General features: G+C 45.2%; 1 protein-coding gene across 1 annotated transcript in view; it reads right to left on the bottom strand.

Moving 5' to 3' along the window:
• The window catches only part of LOC110000528 (nucleolar protein 4-like), a gene marked incomplete at its 3' end in the record, with an annotated part of 99841 nt that overhangs the window by 49933 nt on the left and 27408 nt on the right, over nt 1-22500 (bottom strand). Inside the window, 1 exon segment of the mRNA XM_065960935.1 lies at nt 6100-6253. Coding sequence (XP_065817007.1) covers nt 6100-6253 — 154 coding nt within the window.

The raw sequence follows: 22500 nt of genomic DNA, 5'->3' as shown, positions 1-22500 counted from the left end.
CCTGACAAGCCCTCTTTATCACTTTCTGCAGAACAAGAGGCTCCAGTGAGAGGAGGCTCCAGGAGCTCTGCGGGGCCGTGCAGCAGACAGCAGGAGCCTCTCAGGCCGGCAGGGTCAGCAGCAGAGAGAGGGGGGACCGGGTTTGGATGGGAGGACGTCTCTGTGGAGCCTCGGAGCGGGGGGATGAAGGGGGTGATCGTCGGGCAGGATTGAGAGGTGATGGAGAGGCCACTTCTAGAGAGCGAGGCCCCTTGGAACCAGAGTGATGTGGAGAGGCGTGGAGTACTCTCTCACACACACACACACACACACACACACGCAGCCTCTCACACAGCTGAAGAAAATGAGTCTTGAGCAGATCTGGTGACCCGGCTCGCCTGGCAGCCAAGAATGAGTTCTGTCCAAGGTTGGGGTCTTATAGCGTTAAGAGGAATAAATTCACAGTGACAGCTGGAGTCAAGGTTAGCCCGGCTGCGGAGCAACGCTCTGCCACTAGCACTTCATCCTGCTGCTGTCGGATGAGAATCATATCTTTGAGAGAAAAGGGCTTTCAGGGATGAAGAAAGCGTCGTTTTTCTACCATCGCTGTTTCAGTTGATTGATTGTTTTACCGATCACAACGACCAGGGCGAGGGTCACACAACTGAATGACTGTACCAGATTTATTTTGGGACAAAACATTAAAAATAGAGCCTTTCTTTTTTCTCATTTCTCTCAACACATCCAGCTTAAAGCACAAAGAAACACACACTAACTACAGCCTAATCTGATCTGATTAAAACAGCTCTGCCATGAACTGTGCCTTTACCACGTCTATACAGAGTCCCTCTGCACCTTTAAGAAAAAGCTAAAGACCCAGCTCTTTATGAATACCTACTAACTTAATGATGATGGTCTCCATATTATTGATGATGATGATGGTAATGATGATGGTTTTTGTTTGATAACGACGACTTATAAGATGGTTTCTATACTGATTAGAGCTCTCAAGAACTGCCCTCAATGTTGTGCTTTGCCTCTGGTCACTTCCTGTCAGCACCTGTGTGTCCAATCAGACTCAAAGCTGATCGTTTGCTCTTACTCACATTGTTCCCTTTTTTCTAGATCCTTGCTTGTGTTGTTCTTACTCTCTGATGTACGTCGCTTTGGATAAAAGAGTCTGCTAAGTGAATTGTAGAATTGTACTCTTCAGTAATCAGGATGACAGCTTTTTAGCTTTTTGAAGAACTGAGGTTTCCAGCAGCTCGGCTTGCTGCAGCTCCCCTTAAACCCTAACCGAAGAGCATCAGAGAGATTTTGACTTTTACTTTGAAAACGTCGATTCTGGTTCTTCCAGCGTCATTTTAATATCTGTTAGGTTTGAAGAGAATACCTCACTGGACAATCTGCTAAAAAGCTGCCTGACAAAAGCCCTCTTCAGAATGTCCTGGAGTCATAATGGGGGAGAAAATTATCCCCCGTCTGAATTGCTTCAGAGGTGGTAACAGAGGCGTTACAGAGGAGAGACAGGATCAGCTGAGCCAGCGGGAGTGGGCAGCGCTGTGTGTGTGTGTGTGTGTGTGTGTGTGTGTGTGTGTGTGTGTGTGTGTGTGTGTGTGTGTGTGTGTGTGTGTGTGTGTGTGTGTGTGTGTGTGTGTGTGTGTGTGTGTGTGTGTGCGCGTGCATGTCTGACTGTGTGTGTATGTGGAGCTCCCGCTGTGCCATGCTTCTGCAACGCTGACACAAAACATGAACTCACACTCTGGGACACCAATATTACACTGCAGCGGAATCAATATGAACATACAAGGACATGAAGACGGCTGAGCTTAGTTACAGCATAACCACTAAGTTATCAAGAGTTAAAGTATCTTGAGAATGTTTATTAAAAGATCAGAGCTCCTCATTCTCTTGCTTTACAAAGACACAGCTCAAAAACAAAACTGCAGAGATATCCCTTTGTGTACAAAGTGATATGTCATTACTGAAAGCTGTATACATTCATTAAACTCTCTGGATGTAAAGGCTGAACTATAGGGTTAAGAGTTGAACAAGTTGGCAGGCTTATCCTCCTCAATTGGAAATCTCCAACCCCTCCATCTCACTCACGTTGGATTTGCGACGTTATGTCAGTTCTTAAACTGGAAAAAATAAGACGCACGGTTCAGATCAACAAAGAGATTTAAAAAAAACTTGGAACCCCTTCTTAGACTATTATGCAAATATATTTGATGCTAATACTCTAGACCAGTAGCCCCTACCTTCTCCCCTCCTCTTTCTGCTGCATACAGAAGTATCCCATGTACTAAGTTTGGGTGATATGTACACCAGTGCAACATATGCACAACAAAGCTCCTCTGTCACTTCTATTTGTGTATGTATTTCTCTCTTCTGCTGTTCTTCTTTTTTTTTTCTTTCCTCTTCTCACTCCTTTTACTCCTTTTACTCAGACGAGCATCATCTCACTCAGCGACTTCTCCTCTGATGACAGGAGTCAAACACCTCTCAGGGGCAGATTGAACCTCTCCATCAAACCTGCCACAATGGATCTGTCAGATCAACATGTGCAGGTTTAAGATGTCCTAATGCTCGTGCATCTTATCCTTCCATAAACATCGACTTCCATCAGATATCCATCAGTAAACTCGCCCATGTTGGACCTGTTTGTCTGCGGTCTGCAGGTGAGTTCCCCGGCTCAGCCTCAGGGTCAGATCTAGTTCACTTTGACAGCTTTTCCTGGAAAGTCTACTAATCTTCTGGTCTGGACACGTGCTCATCAGACGGTGAGGCTTTTTTTGATTCAACATCCGACACCGTCGTCTCCTCCGCTCGTCGGCTGGCCTCGAGCCGCATGTTTTCAAACTGCCACTCTGAAGCATCGTACAGTAAAAGCTTTGCACTTCGGCTGTCACTCTCAAGTTAAGTGGAGGGGGAGAGAAGAAAGAGTGAGGTGGCGGTCAGGAGCTCTTAAAAGTGATTTACTAGCTGGACATTGGTGTGTGTGTGTGTGTGTGTGTGTGTGTGTGTGTGTGTGTGTGTGTGTGTGCGTACAGTGTGTGTGTGTGTGTGTGTGTGTGTGTGTGTCAACCATCTGCTCTGCTGAAATGAGCTGCTACTCCAGTTAAATGCCCTGACAGCTTGCTGGTTAGAAACAACACCCACCTGATTTTAACTCAACCACCAGCTCCTCTTTGGCTGCGTCTTCAAGCAGCAGCAGCATGAGCAACTTCTCCATCCCTCCTTCCTCCTCCTCCTCCTGCTCCTCCTTCTCCCTCCCTACTGCTCCTTCTCCTCCATCCCTCCTCCCCTCCCTCCCTCCCTCCTCCTCCTCCATCCCTCCCTCCTCCATCTCTTTATCCTCCTCCTCCATCCCTCCTCCTCTTCCCTCCTCCTGCCCCTCTATCCCTCCTCCTCCCTCCCTCCTCCATCTCTTCCTCCTCCTCCTCCTCCATCCCTCCTCCTCCTCCTTCTTCTCCATCCCTCCTACTCCTCCCTCCTCCTGCCCCTCTATCCCTCCTCCTCCTCCTCCATCCCTCCTCCTGCCTCCCTCCTCCATCTCTTCCTCCTCCTCCTCCATCCCTCCTCCTTCCTCCCTCCTCCCTCCCTCCTGCCCCCTCCTTCCCTCCTCCTCCTCCTCCTCCCTCCCTCCTCATCTCTTCCTCCTCCTCCATCCCTCCTCCATCCCTCCTCCTCTTCCCTCCTCCTCCCTCCCTCCTCCATCTCTTCCTCCTCTCCTCCTCCTCCTCCTCCTCCTCCTCCTCCCTCCTCCTCCTCCATCCCTCCTCCTCCTCCTCCCTCCTCCTCCTCCCTCCTCCTGCTGCTGCTGCTCAGATTTCCACAGCGCTCTGAGTCCAGAGGGCTTTTAGCTCCAGGAGAACATAAGTCATGAGAGTTAAAAACTATTTCTGCTCCTACTTTAAAGAGCACTTGCTTCACAAAGGTTTCATTAAGTCCCATGGCAACAGCTCAAGCTGTGGCTGTCGCTGCTCAAACACACCGTTTCTGAGCTGAAGGAGAGGAAGGAAACACGTCGGTGCTGAGGGCAGAGCGTGACTGAAATGAAACTAAAGTGGGGTACACACTCAATACGATCAAGACCTATTTCAGACCCATTCCCCTGGTCAGAGGGAGTGACCTGATGGGAGTAACTGGGAGGATGTGGGGGGGGGGGGGGGGGAGAGTCCCTGTGGCCGCAAAGATTTCAAATCATTTTTATGTTCTGTCATATTCTGCTCCTCTGGGTGTTAAAGGACGTTGAGAAACCTCCTCTGGTTCTATATGACATGTAGGGAACTGAATGACCTTTTAATGCCAACGCAACACACACTCAGCAACCTCCTGTAGCCACACACACACACACACACACACACACACACACACACACACACACACATCAGCCCTCTACCTTCCCATCATGCTTTTCACTCTAACCATCTCATCTCCTGCCAGTTCCTTTCATCCACACAGAATTTCCGGACGGGAAATGATCATGTTTTGTGTGTTTCTAGTCCTTACTGTATCGACCAATCACATGTCAGCAGGCTTTAGTGTACATAGGTACAGTCTGTAAAAGAAGGAACATGATTGGCCTTTAATTAACAGAGATGTGTGCAGAAAACAATCAAAAAAATGTAACTCGATCAAACGATCTCCTGCTGTTTTGCAAAAGACAATCGGTGTTTAGATTTCCTGCTTTCATCAATGCATCAGAAATGATCCATCACCCAGAAGAGGATTTCTCTTCCTGTCAACAGCAACTTCCTCCTCCTGTGATGTCATCATCCCGCAGCAGCAGGAGCACAGAGGAGCAGGAGGAGGAGGAGAGAGAAAAGATCTTGATGGAGATCGGTTGGAGCACTTACTCCTGCCTGGCACTCAACTGTCATCCCCACGCACACACGCATGCACGCACACACACACACACACACACACACACACACACACACACACACACACACACACACACACACACACACACACACACACACACACACACACACACACACACACACACACACACACACACACACACACACACACACACACACACACACACCTTGGTTCTACTACTGCTCTATTGTCTTGGCTCTGTAACAGCTTACACAACTACACTCGCATCGCCTCAGTTCCTGGTACAGTACAATGCATTATAGTGCCATTCAAATATGCATGGGCAAGGACACACACACACACACACACACACACACACACACACGTTACAGTAGCAGGTAATTGCTGCAGCGTTATGAAACAATACGGCTGTCTTCAAAGTGAGCGCTCCCCGCCGCGGGAGAAAGAGAGAGAGAGAGTGCAGAGGAGTGACATGCAGTACAGAAAGTAAAGAGAAAATTGTGTGTGTGTGTGTGTGTGTGTGTGTGTGTGTGGATGTGAGAAACAGGCAGGTGAAAAAGTAAGGTGGGAGGAGAGAGAAACAAAAGGAAAGAGAAAAGAAGCACAGCAGGGGGTCTCCATCCTGACCTTGTTAATATCTGAATCCATTTTCCTGTTTTCTTTTTGCTTTTTCTTCAAAAGCAGAACAAAAGTGACACCTTCCATAGAAAACGTGCAGAATGTAAAATGTAAAAACATCATCTAAGACGCCTGCACAAGTAGACACACACACTCTGCTTCAGTGAGGTGTTTCTATCTAGAGTCCTGCAGGACGTCGCTCCTGAACGCAGTGGAGACGTTTCCAGGAAAGACAAAACAAAGAGAGGACGAGTGACGGAGAGCGAGGCAGAGCGAGGAGAGAGTGAAGACACAGACTGTTTAAAATCTGAGACAAACGAGAACACTGTGGCTAATTGTGGGCTTAGCACGATGAAACGCAAATATGGCATTTGAAGGATTCTGAAGAACGAGGTCAAAATCTGCAGCTTTTCTTTAACAAAGCTTTGGACTGCATCCGTTCAACATCGTCTGCTCTCTCTGAAAAGATGGAGATGCTGCTATAGCACAAAGTGAAGGACGAGTCATCGGTACATAACCCTGGTTAGATAACAACAAACAATCACAGAATCTGGACTGTGTCACCGGGGAACTTTTCCAGCAGCAGACGAGCTGCAGAAGGTCGGCGACACGTGTTACAATATGAGTGAAGAGCATCGTTTGTGTTCTTACCGTCGTCCTCCTTGCCGTGTGCGTTCGGGGGACTGTGGCGCATCCTCTCCCCTCGGCTCGCCGGGCTCAGGTCGGACGCCGCTCCCAGATCAGCCGCTAGCCATGTGGGCTCGCTCATCTCTGCCTCCTCCTCGCTGCTCAGTGAACTGTCATCCTGAACGAGACAAAACAGGAAGTGCTTAATCAGTGAACATGAACTCATTTCATACTTTCACATCATCTTAATTTAGAAATCAAACTGCATCATTAGAGTTTAAACACGATCAATACGATATAGACAGCTTTCACTTTTCAGGCCTTTATATTCTATTGATCAACACACAATCCTCTCCATCTGACAATCAGCAGAGTCTTTTTATTTACACAGCAGCAAGAAGAAAAAAACTAAACATATGTCTACGTTTCATAGGATCTAATCAATCATTTACAGGAACTCAAAGGGTTTTTCAAATTCCTCTAGTGGGCGAGCACAAAACAAGCTGTAATCACTACAACATAATCCTTGATGGAAATGTGCCAGGTCAAAGTTCATCTGCTCCACTAAACTAGAAGTTTAGACAGGCTCAGATTGTTCTTTTGGTTTTGGTTGGGGGAAGGGGTTGGACAGAAAAGGTCCAAAAGCTCCAACACTTGTAGTTTGAAAATCAACTTTATCAACAAACAAGTTGTGCCAGAAAAGTCCCGCTCTGCTTCTTCATGACAGTGGACAGAGGGCGAGAGGGCGAGAGGGCAAAGACATGCAGGACATGGAGCCACAGGTCGGATTTGGACCCTGGCAGCCCGTCCTCGAGGAACCGCCCCGCTGTATACCAACCAGCAACCACCAACACCCTCACACTGTTTGTTTTAAATCCATGAATCTATTGGTGTTTTTGACCTCAAAATATATATTTAACAAAAAATAAAGTGTGCCAAAGTTTAAAACACAAAAACATCCGTTAGGTTTGAATCTGAGGGATTTGTTGTTTTCACTCGAGCTCGGTGACATCGTTAACCCCGACTTTACTCTGACAGCTCTCAGTGAAAATACCACGAGAAGTCGGGATCCGACGATGTTTGAAGAGAGGTGATTTTTTTATCTTATTGGAGCTGTATGCTGAGCTCTCTGCATGTTAGGAAGGTGATTCATTCTCTGTTCATGTAGCATTGTCACAAAATCTGTCCTTTTAGTGTCGGACTGACATCAGCTACAGAGCCCTGACTCACAGAGCACTCACCACAGCCCAGGTTTCTGAAGCGTAGGCGTTTTGTTCAGCAGGATCATCTTCACAGATGAACGCCATTTTTATGATGTTTGAAGCGTTAATGCGGCCGACAGAAGTAAAAAGCTAACGTTATGCTAAAGCTAACTACACCACGGTGGGATGATTGTGACGTCACTAGCGTTATGCTTCAGACGATCTCTGATAAACTAATCCACGTAGCTTAATAAATAGTTTACTAACATAATATTCACCTGAACCTAAAGATTAAACCTACAGGAGACATCTCCGACTACTGAGAGAGTTCCCGCCCTCTGTGTCCGGCGTGATGACCTTTAATGTCCCCGACAACCACTGTAGTCACATTTAGCCGCTTGTTAGCAACCGCCTTTTTAAAGACGAGTAAAAACTTCAAACTTCACAGGTGGAGGTATTACCTAACGTAGTTTATGTGCTCTAACAAAACACCAACATCTCTTCAGCTCGTGTTAACCACAGACCTTATTTCAGGCGTCTAACCACAAACACATTCAAAATCCCCGTTGACTTTTAGACGTTAGACCCCATGGCGCTCAGATGCTAACGTACTTCCTGGTTTTAGGACTCCTTCCTGTGGCGCTCTATAGAAGCTCTAAACAAGCTTCTTGTTATGCGTTTTCCACCTGTGCTACATGTTTTCTTCATGTTCACCCACCATGCAAAGCTGTGAAAACAAATTTCCCTCCTGGGGGGACAACCTTCGACAACATATCAACACACTTTATATCCTGAAGAATCTTTGTACTGTTCAAAATCAGCAGAATCAGAGCAACTTGTGTTGACACTGGTTAAATAAAAAGAGGATTTCTCTTTAAGTCAACATTCCTAGAGAAGAGGGATAGAGCACACTAAATCAAATTAACGTCTCCAAACAGCGCTGATCTTCTCTTTACAAATGTGCGTGCCCTGTCATGTTAATCCACCTTAACTCAGATTAGCCATCGTCTCATGAATGAAACAGTTTTAAGCCATTTATAATCTCTCTTTTGAGCGCTCTGTGAGTGTCGGCCTCCGCGGGAGCAGCCATGACAGCTGCTCCGCCGGTTTAACCCAAACATCAGAGGGAAGAAGAGGAGGCGCGCAGGCAGCAAAATCAAACACAACACGCCGACATGCTGCTCGGTGAGAAGACACCTGCAGGCCTCGCTGGCAGCACAACATCACTCAGAGACGTGTTTCCTCTAAACTCTTGAGCTGCTGCTGCTTCCCCCTCAAACACTTTCACTGTGTTCAATCCAAAAAATGAAACATGCAGCAGTCTCTCCTGGGAGCAGGATTCTGTCTGCCAAAAACTGACAGAGCATTCATGGAGGAGATTCAAACACTGTAAAAAATAGAGACAGAAATCCTCTGAATGAAACTGAGGGAGCTCTCACTTCTACATGTTTGTGTCAAGACTGAAAATATATTGATTTTAGAGACGATATTTCTAAACAAACAAGACGCTTTGTTACTTCTGCTCTTCGTCATGATGCCTTTGAGGTCATGTGTGACGAACAATGAAGGTAACACTGTGGTAACGTTTAATAAAAATAGCAACAGAAGAATTAAAGGAGCAGTATGTAACTCTGACAGCTAGTGTTTAAAATGGGTACTGCAGTCCAAATTCTGAACATCATAGAGAGCTGCCCCCCCTCCTCTCTAGAGTGGATGCTCACTCAGGTCACCATGTGGTGGACTCTGAAGCTTCAGTGTTTATCCAGCTCTGCATGGGTCTGTAAACCTTTCTGTGTTCTAACCTCTCTCCATTTTTCAAAAGCATCTCCAATATTGATCCTAGTTTGAGCACGTTTCTGCTCGTGGAGCTTATTAGAAACATGCAGAGGCTTTTTAGGTCGGGTACAATCACTTCTATCTGAACCACTTCTCTTGACCGCTTCCATCGCTGCAACACCTGTTGACCTGATAACTGCTCTCATATCTGGCAAACCGAGGGGCGTCCAAAACGGCCGTGTGGGGGGTGCTTTAAAACCGCCTACCTTCTCTGGTCCAAACAAATCCAGAGCATTCAGGAGCAGAATCTAAAGTTAGAAGGAGGACATACTGGCTGCTGCATTGTTGTCAGAGAAGCCAGCACTTCAACATAGCATGTTTCCTTAATGATCAGAGAGTAAGATACCTTTATCATCTCACTCTCTACACATCTCACTGATTGCTCCTTTAAACCATCAGTCTCTCACATGAGAAGAAGACACCCCACAAAAAATCCACTGGACGTAAATTGAGACGCGCAGAATCGTCCAATATTGACAGAACTTCTCAAAATACTTTGCCGTCTTAAGCGTTTAGGTCTAACACACACACACACACACACACACACACACACACACACACACACACACACACACACACACACACACACACACACACACACACACACACACACACACACACACACACACACACACACACACACACACACACACACACACACACACACACACACACACACACACCTCCATAGCTGTTATCAGCATGTGAAGAGACCTGCACTTTCCGTAATGAGGTCCTGAGTGCTACGACTGCTTTTATGACACACACACTTTGCAAACAACAAGAAGATTAATGAACGAGCAAAGACCTCAATGACACTCGAGCGGAGGCGCAGTAAACTGCTCTTTTCATTACCGCAGTAGCTTTAAAACGTCTTAAATAAAAGAGAGACACGTAGACGGACGGACGGATGGACACATGGGTACGGACAGGTTTACAGACAGGTGGAGTGACAGAAAGAGAATTTCCCCGGCTATGTTTTCTGCTTTTTTTACATACATGTCATCCGTCACTCAGAGCTGGAGTGTACGATGAATAATTCACCAGCACACATGTGACAGTGAACAAATGCTCGGCTAATAACGAAGGCGGCTGCAGCGGGAGGGGGATGACGGACAGGAACAGGAACAGAGACATGCAAATTTAAAAAAAAGACTTTTATTTTGAAATTAAGCCAACATCTTAAAAGATGTTTATCTACTGGTTTAGTCTACAGATGGTTTTCAAGAATGAATGGTGCATAGGGGGATGCTCATTCTTTAACACAAAAATACATACTCAAGCAAAGTGTAGGGTGTGTGGGTTTAACCCCCCCGGTTGGCGGTGAGCTCCGACAGTCAGGTGTCACACAAGCGGCCAGCACAGTTTTGTTGTCGTTTACAAAGTTGGTCAAAAAAAAAAAAAAAAAAAAGGGATGTAGTGGATGTCTGTCTATTCGTTGCTTGGATTTCGGGTCAGACACCGGCTCAGCGTCAAGATTCCCCCCTGCACACCTGGGTGACTGTGTTAATTAATAAGCCCCGCCCACTACCATCCAGCCAAACTTGAAAAGAGGACGTCGTTCTTACTAAGACACTTTAGAAGCAAACGTACTACGACAAAAGAAATGCTTAAAAAAACGGTTTGCTTGGACATTAATATATTAGACAACAGGGATGTGAAGATGAATCGATTCAAAGGAGTCAAGATTCACATCGATACTCTGAAAAAAGAATCTCAGTAATATCGTGAGCGTCAGCAGCTGCAGAGCGAGATTTAGAAATTGAGGACGCACCACAGTGTTTTAAATCAGAGGTGTGGAAGCATTTTTGCTTCAACAAGACAGAAAATGAGTTGAGAAGATAACAGACGAGACAAAAACTGCGTGCAAATATTAAGAAGACAGAGAACTACACAAATATCACAACATGATGCAGCATTTAATCAACACCACAACGAGAAGCTCCAATCACCTCCACTTGTTGAGAAAAAAAACATTAAAAGGCCAAACCACACTGACAAGCTAGTTAGCAGCCACTAATGGAATCTGTCTCAGTCTCATTTTGTAAAGAGAATCATGAGTTGAGTGAATCGTTACATCATATTAGACAAAGGTGAGTTAAACGCTGATATCTTTCTAAGCAGATGTAATCAGATGGACGTCTCATAAGACTAAACGAGTGATTCCTCGTATTCACTTCTAAAGAAACTCACCATGTAAACGAGCCACTGCTGCACGTCTGCTAATGAAGGAGTGAGGGTCACGGGGGAGTTTGTCGTGTAAGGTCATTGAGTTCATGTAGAAGAATGGGGGAGGGGGGGGGGGGGGGTGATGCCGCCTAATCTTTCCTCCTGAACACTATGAGCTTTACAATAAGAAGCTTTTATTGTAAAGAAAGGTGCAGAAAAAACAACACAGAGGTTATTGTTGAGGAGTCAGAAACACAAGCAGCTGTTCTGCTGCTTTTTTAAAAAAACAACTGGTTTTAACATTTTTACACTCCGGGGCGTTTATGGCGTTGCTTCGTCAATTCCTGCGCTCAGTCAATACAAAATATTTATCTAATTACTTACAGGCTTTGGGTTTAAACAAAGGTATTAAATCATGGCTGAAGGAGAAACAACATTGTTCTCACACCTAAACATGAGCTCACAAATGTCTGTTGTATATTTTTCTCTTTGTAATTGTGTTTTATCCCTGTTGCACTCATAACTGCGCTGTATTTATAACTGAACTGTTTTCTTTTTCTTGTTTTTTTACCTTTATCTCTGTTGTTTCTAAAAGCCTCCCGTGGACAGGTGTTCCAAATGAGCATTTTGCTATAAACACTAAGAGCAGTGCATCTGGAACTTGTGCATGGTTAAATGTTACAGCACCAATGTTGCTGTGTGTCCATGTTAAATAAACAAATAAATAAAATAAAATAAATAAAATAAATAAAATAAATAAAATAAATAAAATAAATAAAATAAAATAAAATAAAATAAAATAAAATAAAATAAAGCGCTGCTGTGAACCTGTGTATGATGTCAGAGTTTAATTAGTTAGCATTAGCTTTTGTTATTGTTCTTAACTTAATTAATGACTCAAAATGAACAGGTTAGTGTGACGGCCCTGTTTGTGGGATTTTGTGACTTAGATTTTTTGATATGCTGTAACTTTCCAACAACGGAGGAATCTCTCATCCATCATCAGGATTTGAAGATTTTCATTGACTCAACAGAAAACCTTGATGTATCACTAACATGCCCTGTGGGACTCCTCAGTGTCCATTTCAAGAAGGAAGAGGAGAGTCGAGTATATTTGACTTCCTGTGAAGCTTCCTGTCCTGAGCCCATGTGGCAGCTCTGACCCGTTTCTGTCCGTTAAAGAGGCTTCTCAGAGGACGAGTTTGAACTGGTCACACTGGATTAGCGTTCTCCTAACAGAGCGAGCACACACACTGAAGGTAGCTGCACGGAGCGCTGCTGCGTCATCATGTGACAGGTTTCTGCGTCTGTCTGAGTCAGTCATCTATTGGAGTAATGTAGATCTAGATACGATAGATAAGCCTGGCGTTCACTCTATGACTGTAGAGAAGCTGTGGTGGAATATCTGCTCTCACTGTACGACACACGACCAAAACTCACCATTTATGTGCTCGAACTGTAAGACCTGAGAACTCAACAGACACACTGACAAACTCTCTCTCTCTCAGCTTCACCGATGAACAACAAGCTAACGAGAAGCTAAATCAGAACAAAAATTCTCTGTCAGCAGGAGGTCTCGGTCTCATCCTGGTTTGGTCTCGGTCTCGATCCCCAAATGTCTTGGTCTTGTCTCGGTCTCGACCCCTAAATGTCTTGGTCTTGTCTCGGTCTCGACCCCTAAATGTCTTGGTCTTGTCTCGGTCTCGACCCCTAAATGTCTTGGTCTTGACCCCTAAATGTCTTGGTCTTGACCCCTAAATGTCTTGGTCTTGTCTCGGTCTCGACCCCTAAATGTCTTGGTCTTGTCTCGGTCTCGACCCCTAAATGTCATGGTCTTGTCTCGGTCTCGACCCCTAAATGTCTTGGTCTTGTCTCGGTCTCGATCCCTAAATGTCTTGGTCTCGACCTGCCGTGGACTTGGTCTTGTCTCGGTCTCGGAGTACTCTGGTCTCGGGTATGTCTTGGTCTAGGTTAGTTTGGTCTTGACTACAACACTAGAATATAGTTTGATGTGTAAACAGATCATTTAAATAATGAGGATATTGTGACATCAGAGGTCAAATGATCAGAGCTGCAGGTTTGAATGTTTCTGAGTTTCTGAATAAAAATAAGATGATAATTATCGTCTGTAGAAATGAGCTTCAGCAGGTCCTCGTGTTTCTGTTCCATTGTTCAGGGAGCTAATAAGCCTTACAGCTTACTCTTCCTCACAGCTTTATGTTAATCCTTGAGGAGGGAAAAAAGGAAATACTGAAGATTTCCCGCCCGTTTGAAATAAAGAAAAACGCTCTGAACCCGGCATGCTAATCAGCTCGGAGACTACGCACATGAATCAACGCTGACGGATGATCAAATGAGACCGTATTTTAATCTACTCTTAATTCCTTTTTCAATTACTATCATCACCAGCCCACATTAGCTCCTTTTCAATTACCTGCTAATCTCGCTGTAATAATCACGGGTTAGCCTGCGTCTGTGTGTCGAGGCGTCTTGAGGACCGGAGCTCGAGGATTCATATCAGAGACGAGGAAACTATCTGATGCTGAATCTGTCTGATTTCACTTTTCATGAAGACGGCTGCAAAATGAGCGATGATGAGGGGGGCATCTCTCTCTGGACGTTTAAGACAAACCCCTGCTCCTTTAAAGGACGTGAATTCTTTGAATGTAGAGCAGTTACTCTTTTCACCCTGCAGGGAAGTTACTCTGGATTCAAAGAAAAGAAAACCCCAGAAACAACTTTTTAAACGTACAATATGTAGAATGTTTACTCTAAAATTATTAAATTAATTTAAAAAGTACTTTTGTTGAGTACTTACATGACCTCAAATATTTCCAACAGTTATCAAAGTCATAGAAATCCTTAAATCAATAGTTGTAACAGGACGTGTCTTCTGTGGCCGCCGTGACATGCACGGCGTGTTTCTAGTTGCCATGGAAACACTGGATGTTACGTCAAAGACTGCTACACAAGGAAGTGTGAGCTGCTCTCGAAAGCTGCCGTCCTGTTGCTGTTTGTGCTGCTGTGATAAAAACATCATTTAAATTATACTCGGATACATCAGCTCGTCTGTTAACATATTCTCTTCCTCAGGTCGGTTTCGCCCGGTCGTCATGACTACGGTTGACTCCGAGGTCGTTTGCATGGGGGGGGAAGTAGCAGAGAGAATCACTCCCATGATTCCCCGCCAGCCTGGACGTCATCTTTTGTTTTTTTGTTTTTATTGAGAGCCCCCTGGGGGTCGAATTTACATACTGTGCCTTTAACTTATAATAAATATGCCTTCATTTGGGAGACAGGACGGTGGATAGATCCAGAAATCAGGGAGAGGGAGAGAGAGAGAGTGGGAAATGACATGAGGCCGGGTTTGAACCGGGGTCGCCCGCCTTGAGGACAACGGGCTCCTACAGCTTCTAGAGTTGAATTTAAACATTTATATCCTCATGGGGAATGTGTGGATGAAAACAGAGACTAAGATAAAAGAAAGGACAACATATGGGGCACAGATGGCCTAACGGTTAGGTCCTGCTCCATATATGGAGGCTTTAGTCCCTCAAAGCAGGCGGCCCGGGTTCAATGTAACCTGTGGCTCCTCCCCCTCTCTCTCTCAACGTATAGAACAGATAAAAAAATAACCATTTGCCTGATATCAAGTTTCCTTCTTGCAAAAAACAAAAGACAGATCAGCATTTTACCCTCAGTGTTTAGCGTGCTGAAATATCTCCTGTGTTATTCAAACATCTTATTGGTTTTCTACTCCCAGAGGCAGACCCCCCCCCCCCCCACCCCACCCTCCCCCCCTCCCTGACATCCTTTTGTTCCCGCCTCCGTTTCTTCTCCTCTCCTCATTTTTCCCTCGGTCAGCCAAACTGAGCCGAGCTAAAAGTCTTTTTAATGTGCGTCCTGTGTTTATTGATGGTGTCAGTAATGAGGCGACCTCATCTGCATACAGATGATCAGCAGACGGATGAACACATACACACACCGACTGACACGCGTTTATCTCCCCCTCTCTCTCTCTCTCTCTCTCTCTCTCTATCGTTATATAATTAATAGTCAAACACACTGGATGCAAATGTTCTTCATGTATGCACACACACTCCTCTTTAGTACGATGTGCAGCTTGTAAATTCTTATTTGACTGGTTTTGTTTTACAGAAACAACAGTTTATCTTCTCTGCTTCAGGGCTTTGAACAATGCAGGAACAAAACATCCACTTATCGTATCATAGGAGAATATAGGACGGGCCGATAAAACAATAACGATAATTAGCGCAATATAAATATAAAAAGTGTTTGATCAAGGTTTGATATATTTAAACCCAAACAATGGGAAAGGGGGGCGCTAATGCACCTTAAACAGTAGTTGCAACCCGATATTAAAGAGAAGAAGAAAAAGATGACAAACAGCCAATCATGTCACAGGGATAGGGGTGGGCGGGCTTACAGATGTTTGAAGCGGAATGAAAACAAAGCCAAAATAAGGAGCTGAGCGATCGCGACAACAAAGAAAACGCTGAGTGTACCGGCTCAAAGCACGGCGCAAACATCGTCGACAAGAAAGGACGCTCAACCTCCAGAGTTTGGAGACATTTTGAAGATTTACAGTCCGACAAAAAACAGAGAAACGTGCTAACTGTTAACTGAGCCGAAGACAAGTGAAGCTAAAACAGGAAACAGCGCAAACCTTTCTCAAAGGCTGACGAATAAAGTCGAGGTTGAGATGGTTAATTGTGGTTTAAACCTTCATTAATGTCAGAAGAACATTTCAGGATCATGAGCTCAGAGCATGCTGCTGGAAAAACGCTGATATGAGATCAGAGATTTGAAACACATCAAAGTATCAGACATGATGATGACATCAGTTATGTATTTCAAATGCATATTTTAAAGAATATGAATGCCAGTCAACAAGAGTGTCTGAGGTCTGAGTGGACCGGCTGAGTTGAGGGTTTGGACAATCCTCTGAACGTCCCAGAAAAAAATCGATTTCAGAGTCTGCAGGAGAAGATTCAGAGAGTGGAGCTCTCATCGTGAAGCTTTGAGCACGAGCTCCTCTGGAATGTTCCTCCTCCTCTCAGCTGTGGGAGCTCCACCACACAGACCGACAGTGATGATGATGAAGAAGACTGCTGTGAAGATTATGGAGAGGTGCAAAAGCAGTAAAGTGCACCCGGGATGAATAATTAACAGCCCTCTTTTTCCCCATTGTCTATTTTTACCAGGGGAGGGGAGGGGGAGGTGAGAGGTGAGAGGAGCAGCTTATGTTTCAGGAGCAAAGAGGAGCTTGTAAAAACAGAAACTAAGAGGACGAGAAGAGTGGAAGACACAATCTGAAAATTATGGACAAACGTCTCAAATGTGTTTTTTTATCTGTCATGCCAGGACGGCAGATGAGGAACAGAATCGAGGGGGGGAAGCTGAATTGAAGATGAAGAGGAGGAGAGGCTCAATTTATGGACGATCAAGCAGAGGCAGGAGGAGGAGAGAGAGGCAGCTGAGCAGATGTGGTGCAGCAGGAGAAGAAGAAGAGAAACAAGCGGAGGGAGGAGAAAAAGGATGAGACATTTCCGCTGTGCTTGATAGAAAAAGGCGGAAGAGAGGGAACAGCTGGAGCAGGGGAGGAGGGAAACCAAAAGATTGGATGATGGAAAATGAGGGAAAGCGAAAAGCAAAAATATAGAGTGGGGAGGGGAGGAGGAGCAGCAGGTGGAAAATATGAGGAGGAATAAATAGAGTGCATCATTTACTAGTTTCTCTACCCACACTACTTTCCTGGTTACACGTCAGACTCTGAGTTTGTAGAAAATCAAATCTGCGTCACAACAGAAACAAGGGATGGGACGTAGGATTGAGGATGGATTGTTTTTGCCTTTATTGGAGAGGACAGCTGAAGAGAGACAGGAAACGTTTGGACAGGGACTATAGCCTCTGTACAGGGTGCTCAACATAACCGCTAGGCTATCGGCGCTCCGCTAAGTCCCATTTTAAGGGCTGCGTCCTTCAGAGTGATTATGTCAAAGGCTTCTTCAAACCAAGCAGCATTTAAAGGTGAAGACAATGCAGAAGTGCAAAAACCTGCAGTTCCTCGAGTGTCCACTAGAGGCTGTCTGCAGAAGCACAGGAAGTCACATACACACCCATTCAAAAAGCCAAATATCCAGCATGGAGATCGCTAACAAACCCCCTGCAGTAACAGATGAGTGACAACCTCAGGCTTCATCCATGTTTTTTTTTTTACAGCTAATTCTTCCAATGCAGCCGACAAATGCTTCCTCCTTTTACCGGCCAACAAAATCGACCAATCTGATGCATCCTTCATGGCTCAACATATCCCGAGATTATTTGCACGGTAATTCAAACGATGGCCGAGTGTTAAATTAGTTAATTTGTTTTTCAGATTATTTGTACTTACAGTTTGTTTAAGAAGCTAAAGGGGTCATGACAGCTGACAACTATCTTTAAAATAAGATGTAACGTTGTGATTTATAGTTACAGGTGCAGCTGTAGTGGTTGCTAGGCAACAGGGGCAGCTCTTCGTAATACAGGGGTACCGGTAAGTGCAGGGACATATTGATATTTTGTCTCACCCCTATAAAACAACGACAACTGAGGTGAGTCCATGTTCACCACAAAACCATTTTTTTAATCCTTCTAGTTCCATTGTTTCCTTCTAAACACGAGAACTAAAACCAAAAGCTCCTCCCTCTTCAACATGGTCCCAGCTGACTTTGGGTCAGATACGTGCACTCCTGGTCGCTTTACATTGTCTGTTTTTGCAGCTTGTAAGTGCACGTGGAGGCAGACAGTGTGTGTGTGTGTGTGTGTGTGTGTGTGTGTGTGTGTGTGTGTGTGTGTGTGTGTGTGTGAGGTAGAGGCAGTGCATGTGCTTCAGTATTCATCTGTAACTCTGTGTAGAAGTGTATTGATTGCAGCTGCCGTCTGTGTGTGTGTCTGTGTGTGTGTGTGTGTGTGTGTGTGTGTGTGTGTGTGTTTGTGTGTGTTTCCAGGGAGGAACAGCCGGATCTGGTTCTATGTTGATGCTAAGCTAATCAGGTTAGCAGACCGACCGGACGGACGGAAGGAAGCATCTCCTTCTCTTTCTGCAGCTCGTCTCCTCCCTTTACGTTCACATCCTCCCTCCTCCATCGCCTCCTTCTCCTTTGCCTCCTTCCTCCTACATCCCTGATCCATCCTTTGTCCCTTTCTGTTTTTATTCTCCACCATCTTCTCTACTCTCCTCCTCCGATCACCTCACAGTTTTCTCTGCTGTTGTGAAATCATCATCACTTGAAGCTCGCTTATCTAACAACATTTCAATTAGCAAAACAAACATTCTGTTTGTCATTCACTCCCAGAATGCTTTGCACCATAACAACATGACTACCTGGAACATGTGGTGACGTGCTAACTGGCCAGTCTTGACATCTCTCCAGAAAGACGACTTTTCACGGCCCTTTACGAGAGCTCAGAGTGTCTACTTCAAACTTCTGGGAAATCTCCTTCTGTGAAAAGTAATACTCTCTTGTTCAACTTGTTCCGCCCACGCCTTCCACTGCAGCATCCCCTGCAGACGGAGCCACAGGGGGGCCGCGTGAAGCCTCTCTGCAAACAAAAAAAATGACACATCGAGATGCGATGCTTTCCTGGAGAAGGAGCAGGGGAGGAGCAGGGGAGGAGCGGTGTCCTGAGCGGCAGAACGTCTCAGGAACAAATCAGCCGGCTGTGAGAAACTGCAGAACGAGCTTATTGAAGCACTGAGACGATCGTTTAACACAAAACAACCAGTTTGTGTTTGATGCTAAGCTAAAGCTACATTCATATTCAGATATATTCAGACACAGACTTTGCATGATTTAAATTAACTACTAGGTTTGCAACTACTGACTAATAGTGCTGGCCCTGTGATTGGCTGGGTGTAACCCTGCCTGTCGCCCAATGGCAGCTGGGATCGGCTCCAGTGGCTCTGTGTTTTCTATTTTAGGAATAAAAAAAGAAACGTTTTTCTTTTTTGATGCTCAAGATCTATGCTGACAGATGTGAGCTTCCTTCTTTTTAACAAATTTGACAAGTGAATTGTATGCCTATATAAATGATCGGGTGCAGCAGGTGATCTATATAAAACTTTGAATAAGTTAAAGTATAAAGTAAATTAAGTTAGGGGGGTATGGGGGGAGGACAAATCGAGCTATTCTAACATACAAATGAAGCTTTTTGGAGCATTTTGAGATTAGATAATGATAAGTGAGGACCCTGTTTGCAGGACTAAGAAGCCCACTCTGTTCTTCACCTTAAAGCAGTCTAAAGAAACAACACAGACAGACCCTCAAACAAGTTACTTTGAGGGTCTGTCTGTAATGTAACAAGCTCAGGACGATATGACCGACATCGAGAACATGATAATGCCAAAGTGTTGTGTTGCTAATGTTGCAGTTTAGTTTCTTAAAATGTCAGAACAGTTGAGACTCTCTCTGAGCTGCTTCGGTTTTTAGAAAGATATCATGTGAAACTCTTTTCTCCTCCATGTTTGCATCATCTCTGCTTTTTTTAACATTCATAGTTGGTGCTGATTTTTTTATACATGTCAGCCTGATCACGACCGTCCTGAGCGGAGGGATACAATATGAATATCATTAAGAAAATCAATTAAAGGTGGACGTTTCCCCCCACATGGAGGGGCTGGGGGGCTGGGGGGGGTGGAGGAGGAGGAGGTGGTGGTTCCTCTGCTCAGCCTCTTTGTTCTCTTTGTTTTAAAGGCAGCGGTGGTGGTGGTGCAGAGCTGGACCCTCAAGCCTCCCGAGCTGTCAAATTGGCATCTTTCCACCTCCCTCCCTCCCTCCCTCCCTCCCTCCCCCATCCAGCCATCACTCTCTCCCATCACCCCACCTCCTCATTTATCCTCCTGTTATTCCAGCCTCCCTTCCCCCCCACCCCCCCATCCCATCATCCTGCCAACTCCATCCCCGTCTACTGCTGCCCTCCCCGTCGCTCCACCAACAGCCTGCCACCTCCTCCCCCCTCCTCATCGGCCACTCCTCCCCCCTCTCTCTCTCTCACTGCAGCTCTCTTAGATGTTTCTATTCTGTGCCCATCAGAAGTAAGAACCGCTCCCTCTCTCTCTCTCTCTCTCTGTCTCTCGCCCTCTCGCAATCATGTTTCACAGCTTCCATGGAAACTGATTGAGGGTGGAGGTCCGATATGAACAATGTTGATTCAGTGGAATTCTGAATCCTGGACTGGGGCTACTGGTCCCTGTCATCATCGTCATCCTCATCGTCATCATTATCGTCATCATTATCATCATCATCATCACACCTCTGCACTCAGCACGTCTGATTCGCTCTGTGAGGAGCTGTGATTGGTCAGTGGAATAAATTGGCTTCAAAGCTGTATCGCACCATCACAACCTATGTTACATGCACTTTGTGTGTGTGTGTGTGTGTGTGTGTGTGTGTGTGGAACTACTTTATGTGGCTTTTTATGTGCAGCTCTTTGAGCGAGCGAGTGATGCTACTCCTGTATTTCCACTTATTAATGTCACAAAATTAGGGATGCACTGATTGTGAAAACCAGGGACGATACCGACGTTTAAAAAAATCACATTTCTGCTGATTTTTACGATTCTGATACCGATGACGAGTCAAAAGCCGTTTTCACAAACGCACTCCTGTAAATTTCTACAAAATTTCAAGCGCACGGCCCCTGAAATCCTCCTAAACTTCTTGGTCTCAGCTCGTGTTGTTGGGTTCTTGTGTTGCCTGGGTTCTTATGATGGTTCTTATGATGGTTCTTATGATGGTTCTTGTGTTGCCTGGGTTCTTATGATGGTTCTTGTGTTGCCTGGGTTCTTATGATGGTTCTTATGATGGTTCTTGTGTTGCCTGGGTTCTTGTGATGGTTCTTGTGTTGCCTGGGTTCTTATGATGGTTCTTGTGTTGCCTGGGTTCTTATGATGGTTCTTGTTTTTCCTGGGTTCTTATGATGGTTCTTGTGTTGCCTGGGTTCTTATGATGGTTCTTGTTTTGCCTGGGTTCTTATGATGGTTCTTGTGTTGCCTGGGTTTTTCTTTTAAATTGTATTTCATTATTTTGAGTATTTTACATTTCTTTGTTCTTGTTGTTGTTTATGTTCTTCTGTGTTTGGTTTAGTTTGTTCTTGTTTTTGCTGTTTGTCAAAGCACTTTGTAAACCTGTGTTTTTAAAAGGTGCTGTATAAATAAAGTTATTATTATTATAAAGTGGTTGTTCTCACATGAACCTCACAGCAGGAGACAATCCGTGTCAATAGAAGGGGGGGGGGGGTCTCCTGAGGTAAGACGTGAAGCAAACAGAACGACACAGAAGTGGCTGAAGAAGCAACATACGACGCCATAATGAGAATATTTGTCTTTATATCAATGCTATGTCTAGTTCAACAGGACCAACATATCAACTTAAGAGTGCAGAAGAACATCCTGGAGAACAGGAAACATGAGCAGCAGGTTGATTAGAGCACGGAGATGGTAGAGGTGGCGTGCAGACGGTCTATAGAATAAATGTCACCACCCCCTCCCACTCAACTATATCCTGCTGCGGTCTCACATCAGCTCACTCTGACTTACTACAGAAAAAAAATACTAGAGGAGCGAGTGAAAAATGTGGCTGTTTGCGATCACACACACAGCTCCTCCTGAAGTTATCAGGAGTTTGATGCTAATGTGAAAGCACTGAAAGAGACGAGCAGAAACAGGGTTTTAAATCCACTGAAGTCCAGTCAGCTCCTGGTTCCTCTAACAGACGTTTGACGACAAATGACTTACTTCTTCCCTCATCCAGACAACATCAACCTGCACCACTAAGGCCTCATAGAGCGACCGTCACGCCCCCTCTCTGAGAGAATTAGCACGCTGGAATAAAAAGATCTTGAGCTGTCGCCTGACAGACGATATCAGGGGTGGTATTTATCAGGTCCTCCAAACATTTTCTGAAAACATCCGCAATAACGTCGACATTATTGAGAGGACGGGGTAGGTCAGAAACACCATCACCCAGCTTAGTCAAAGAGGGAGACAAACCCACACCTGGGTGGTCTGTTTGCTGCCGGGGACTGGATGTGGAGAGCAGACCTGCAGAGGAAGCAGCTGCAGTTTCTGCCTCACATCACTGAGTCCACGCTGCAGCTGGACTTCATATTGTGGTCGCATTCATCAATTAATGCTTAAGCTCACTCTGCCATGGAG

The sequence above is a fragment of the Labrus bergylta genome, chromosome 12 (assembly GCF_963930695.1).
Source record: "Labrus bergylta chromosome 12, fLabBer1.1, whole genome shotgun sequence".
Taxonomy (NCBI): domain Eukaryota; kingdom Metazoa; phylum Chordata; class Actinopteri; order Labriformes; family Labridae; genus Labrus; species Labrus bergylta.
The sequence above is the reverse complement of the archived record's forward strand: the minus strand, read 5'-3'. Positions and strand labels throughout refer to the sequence as shown.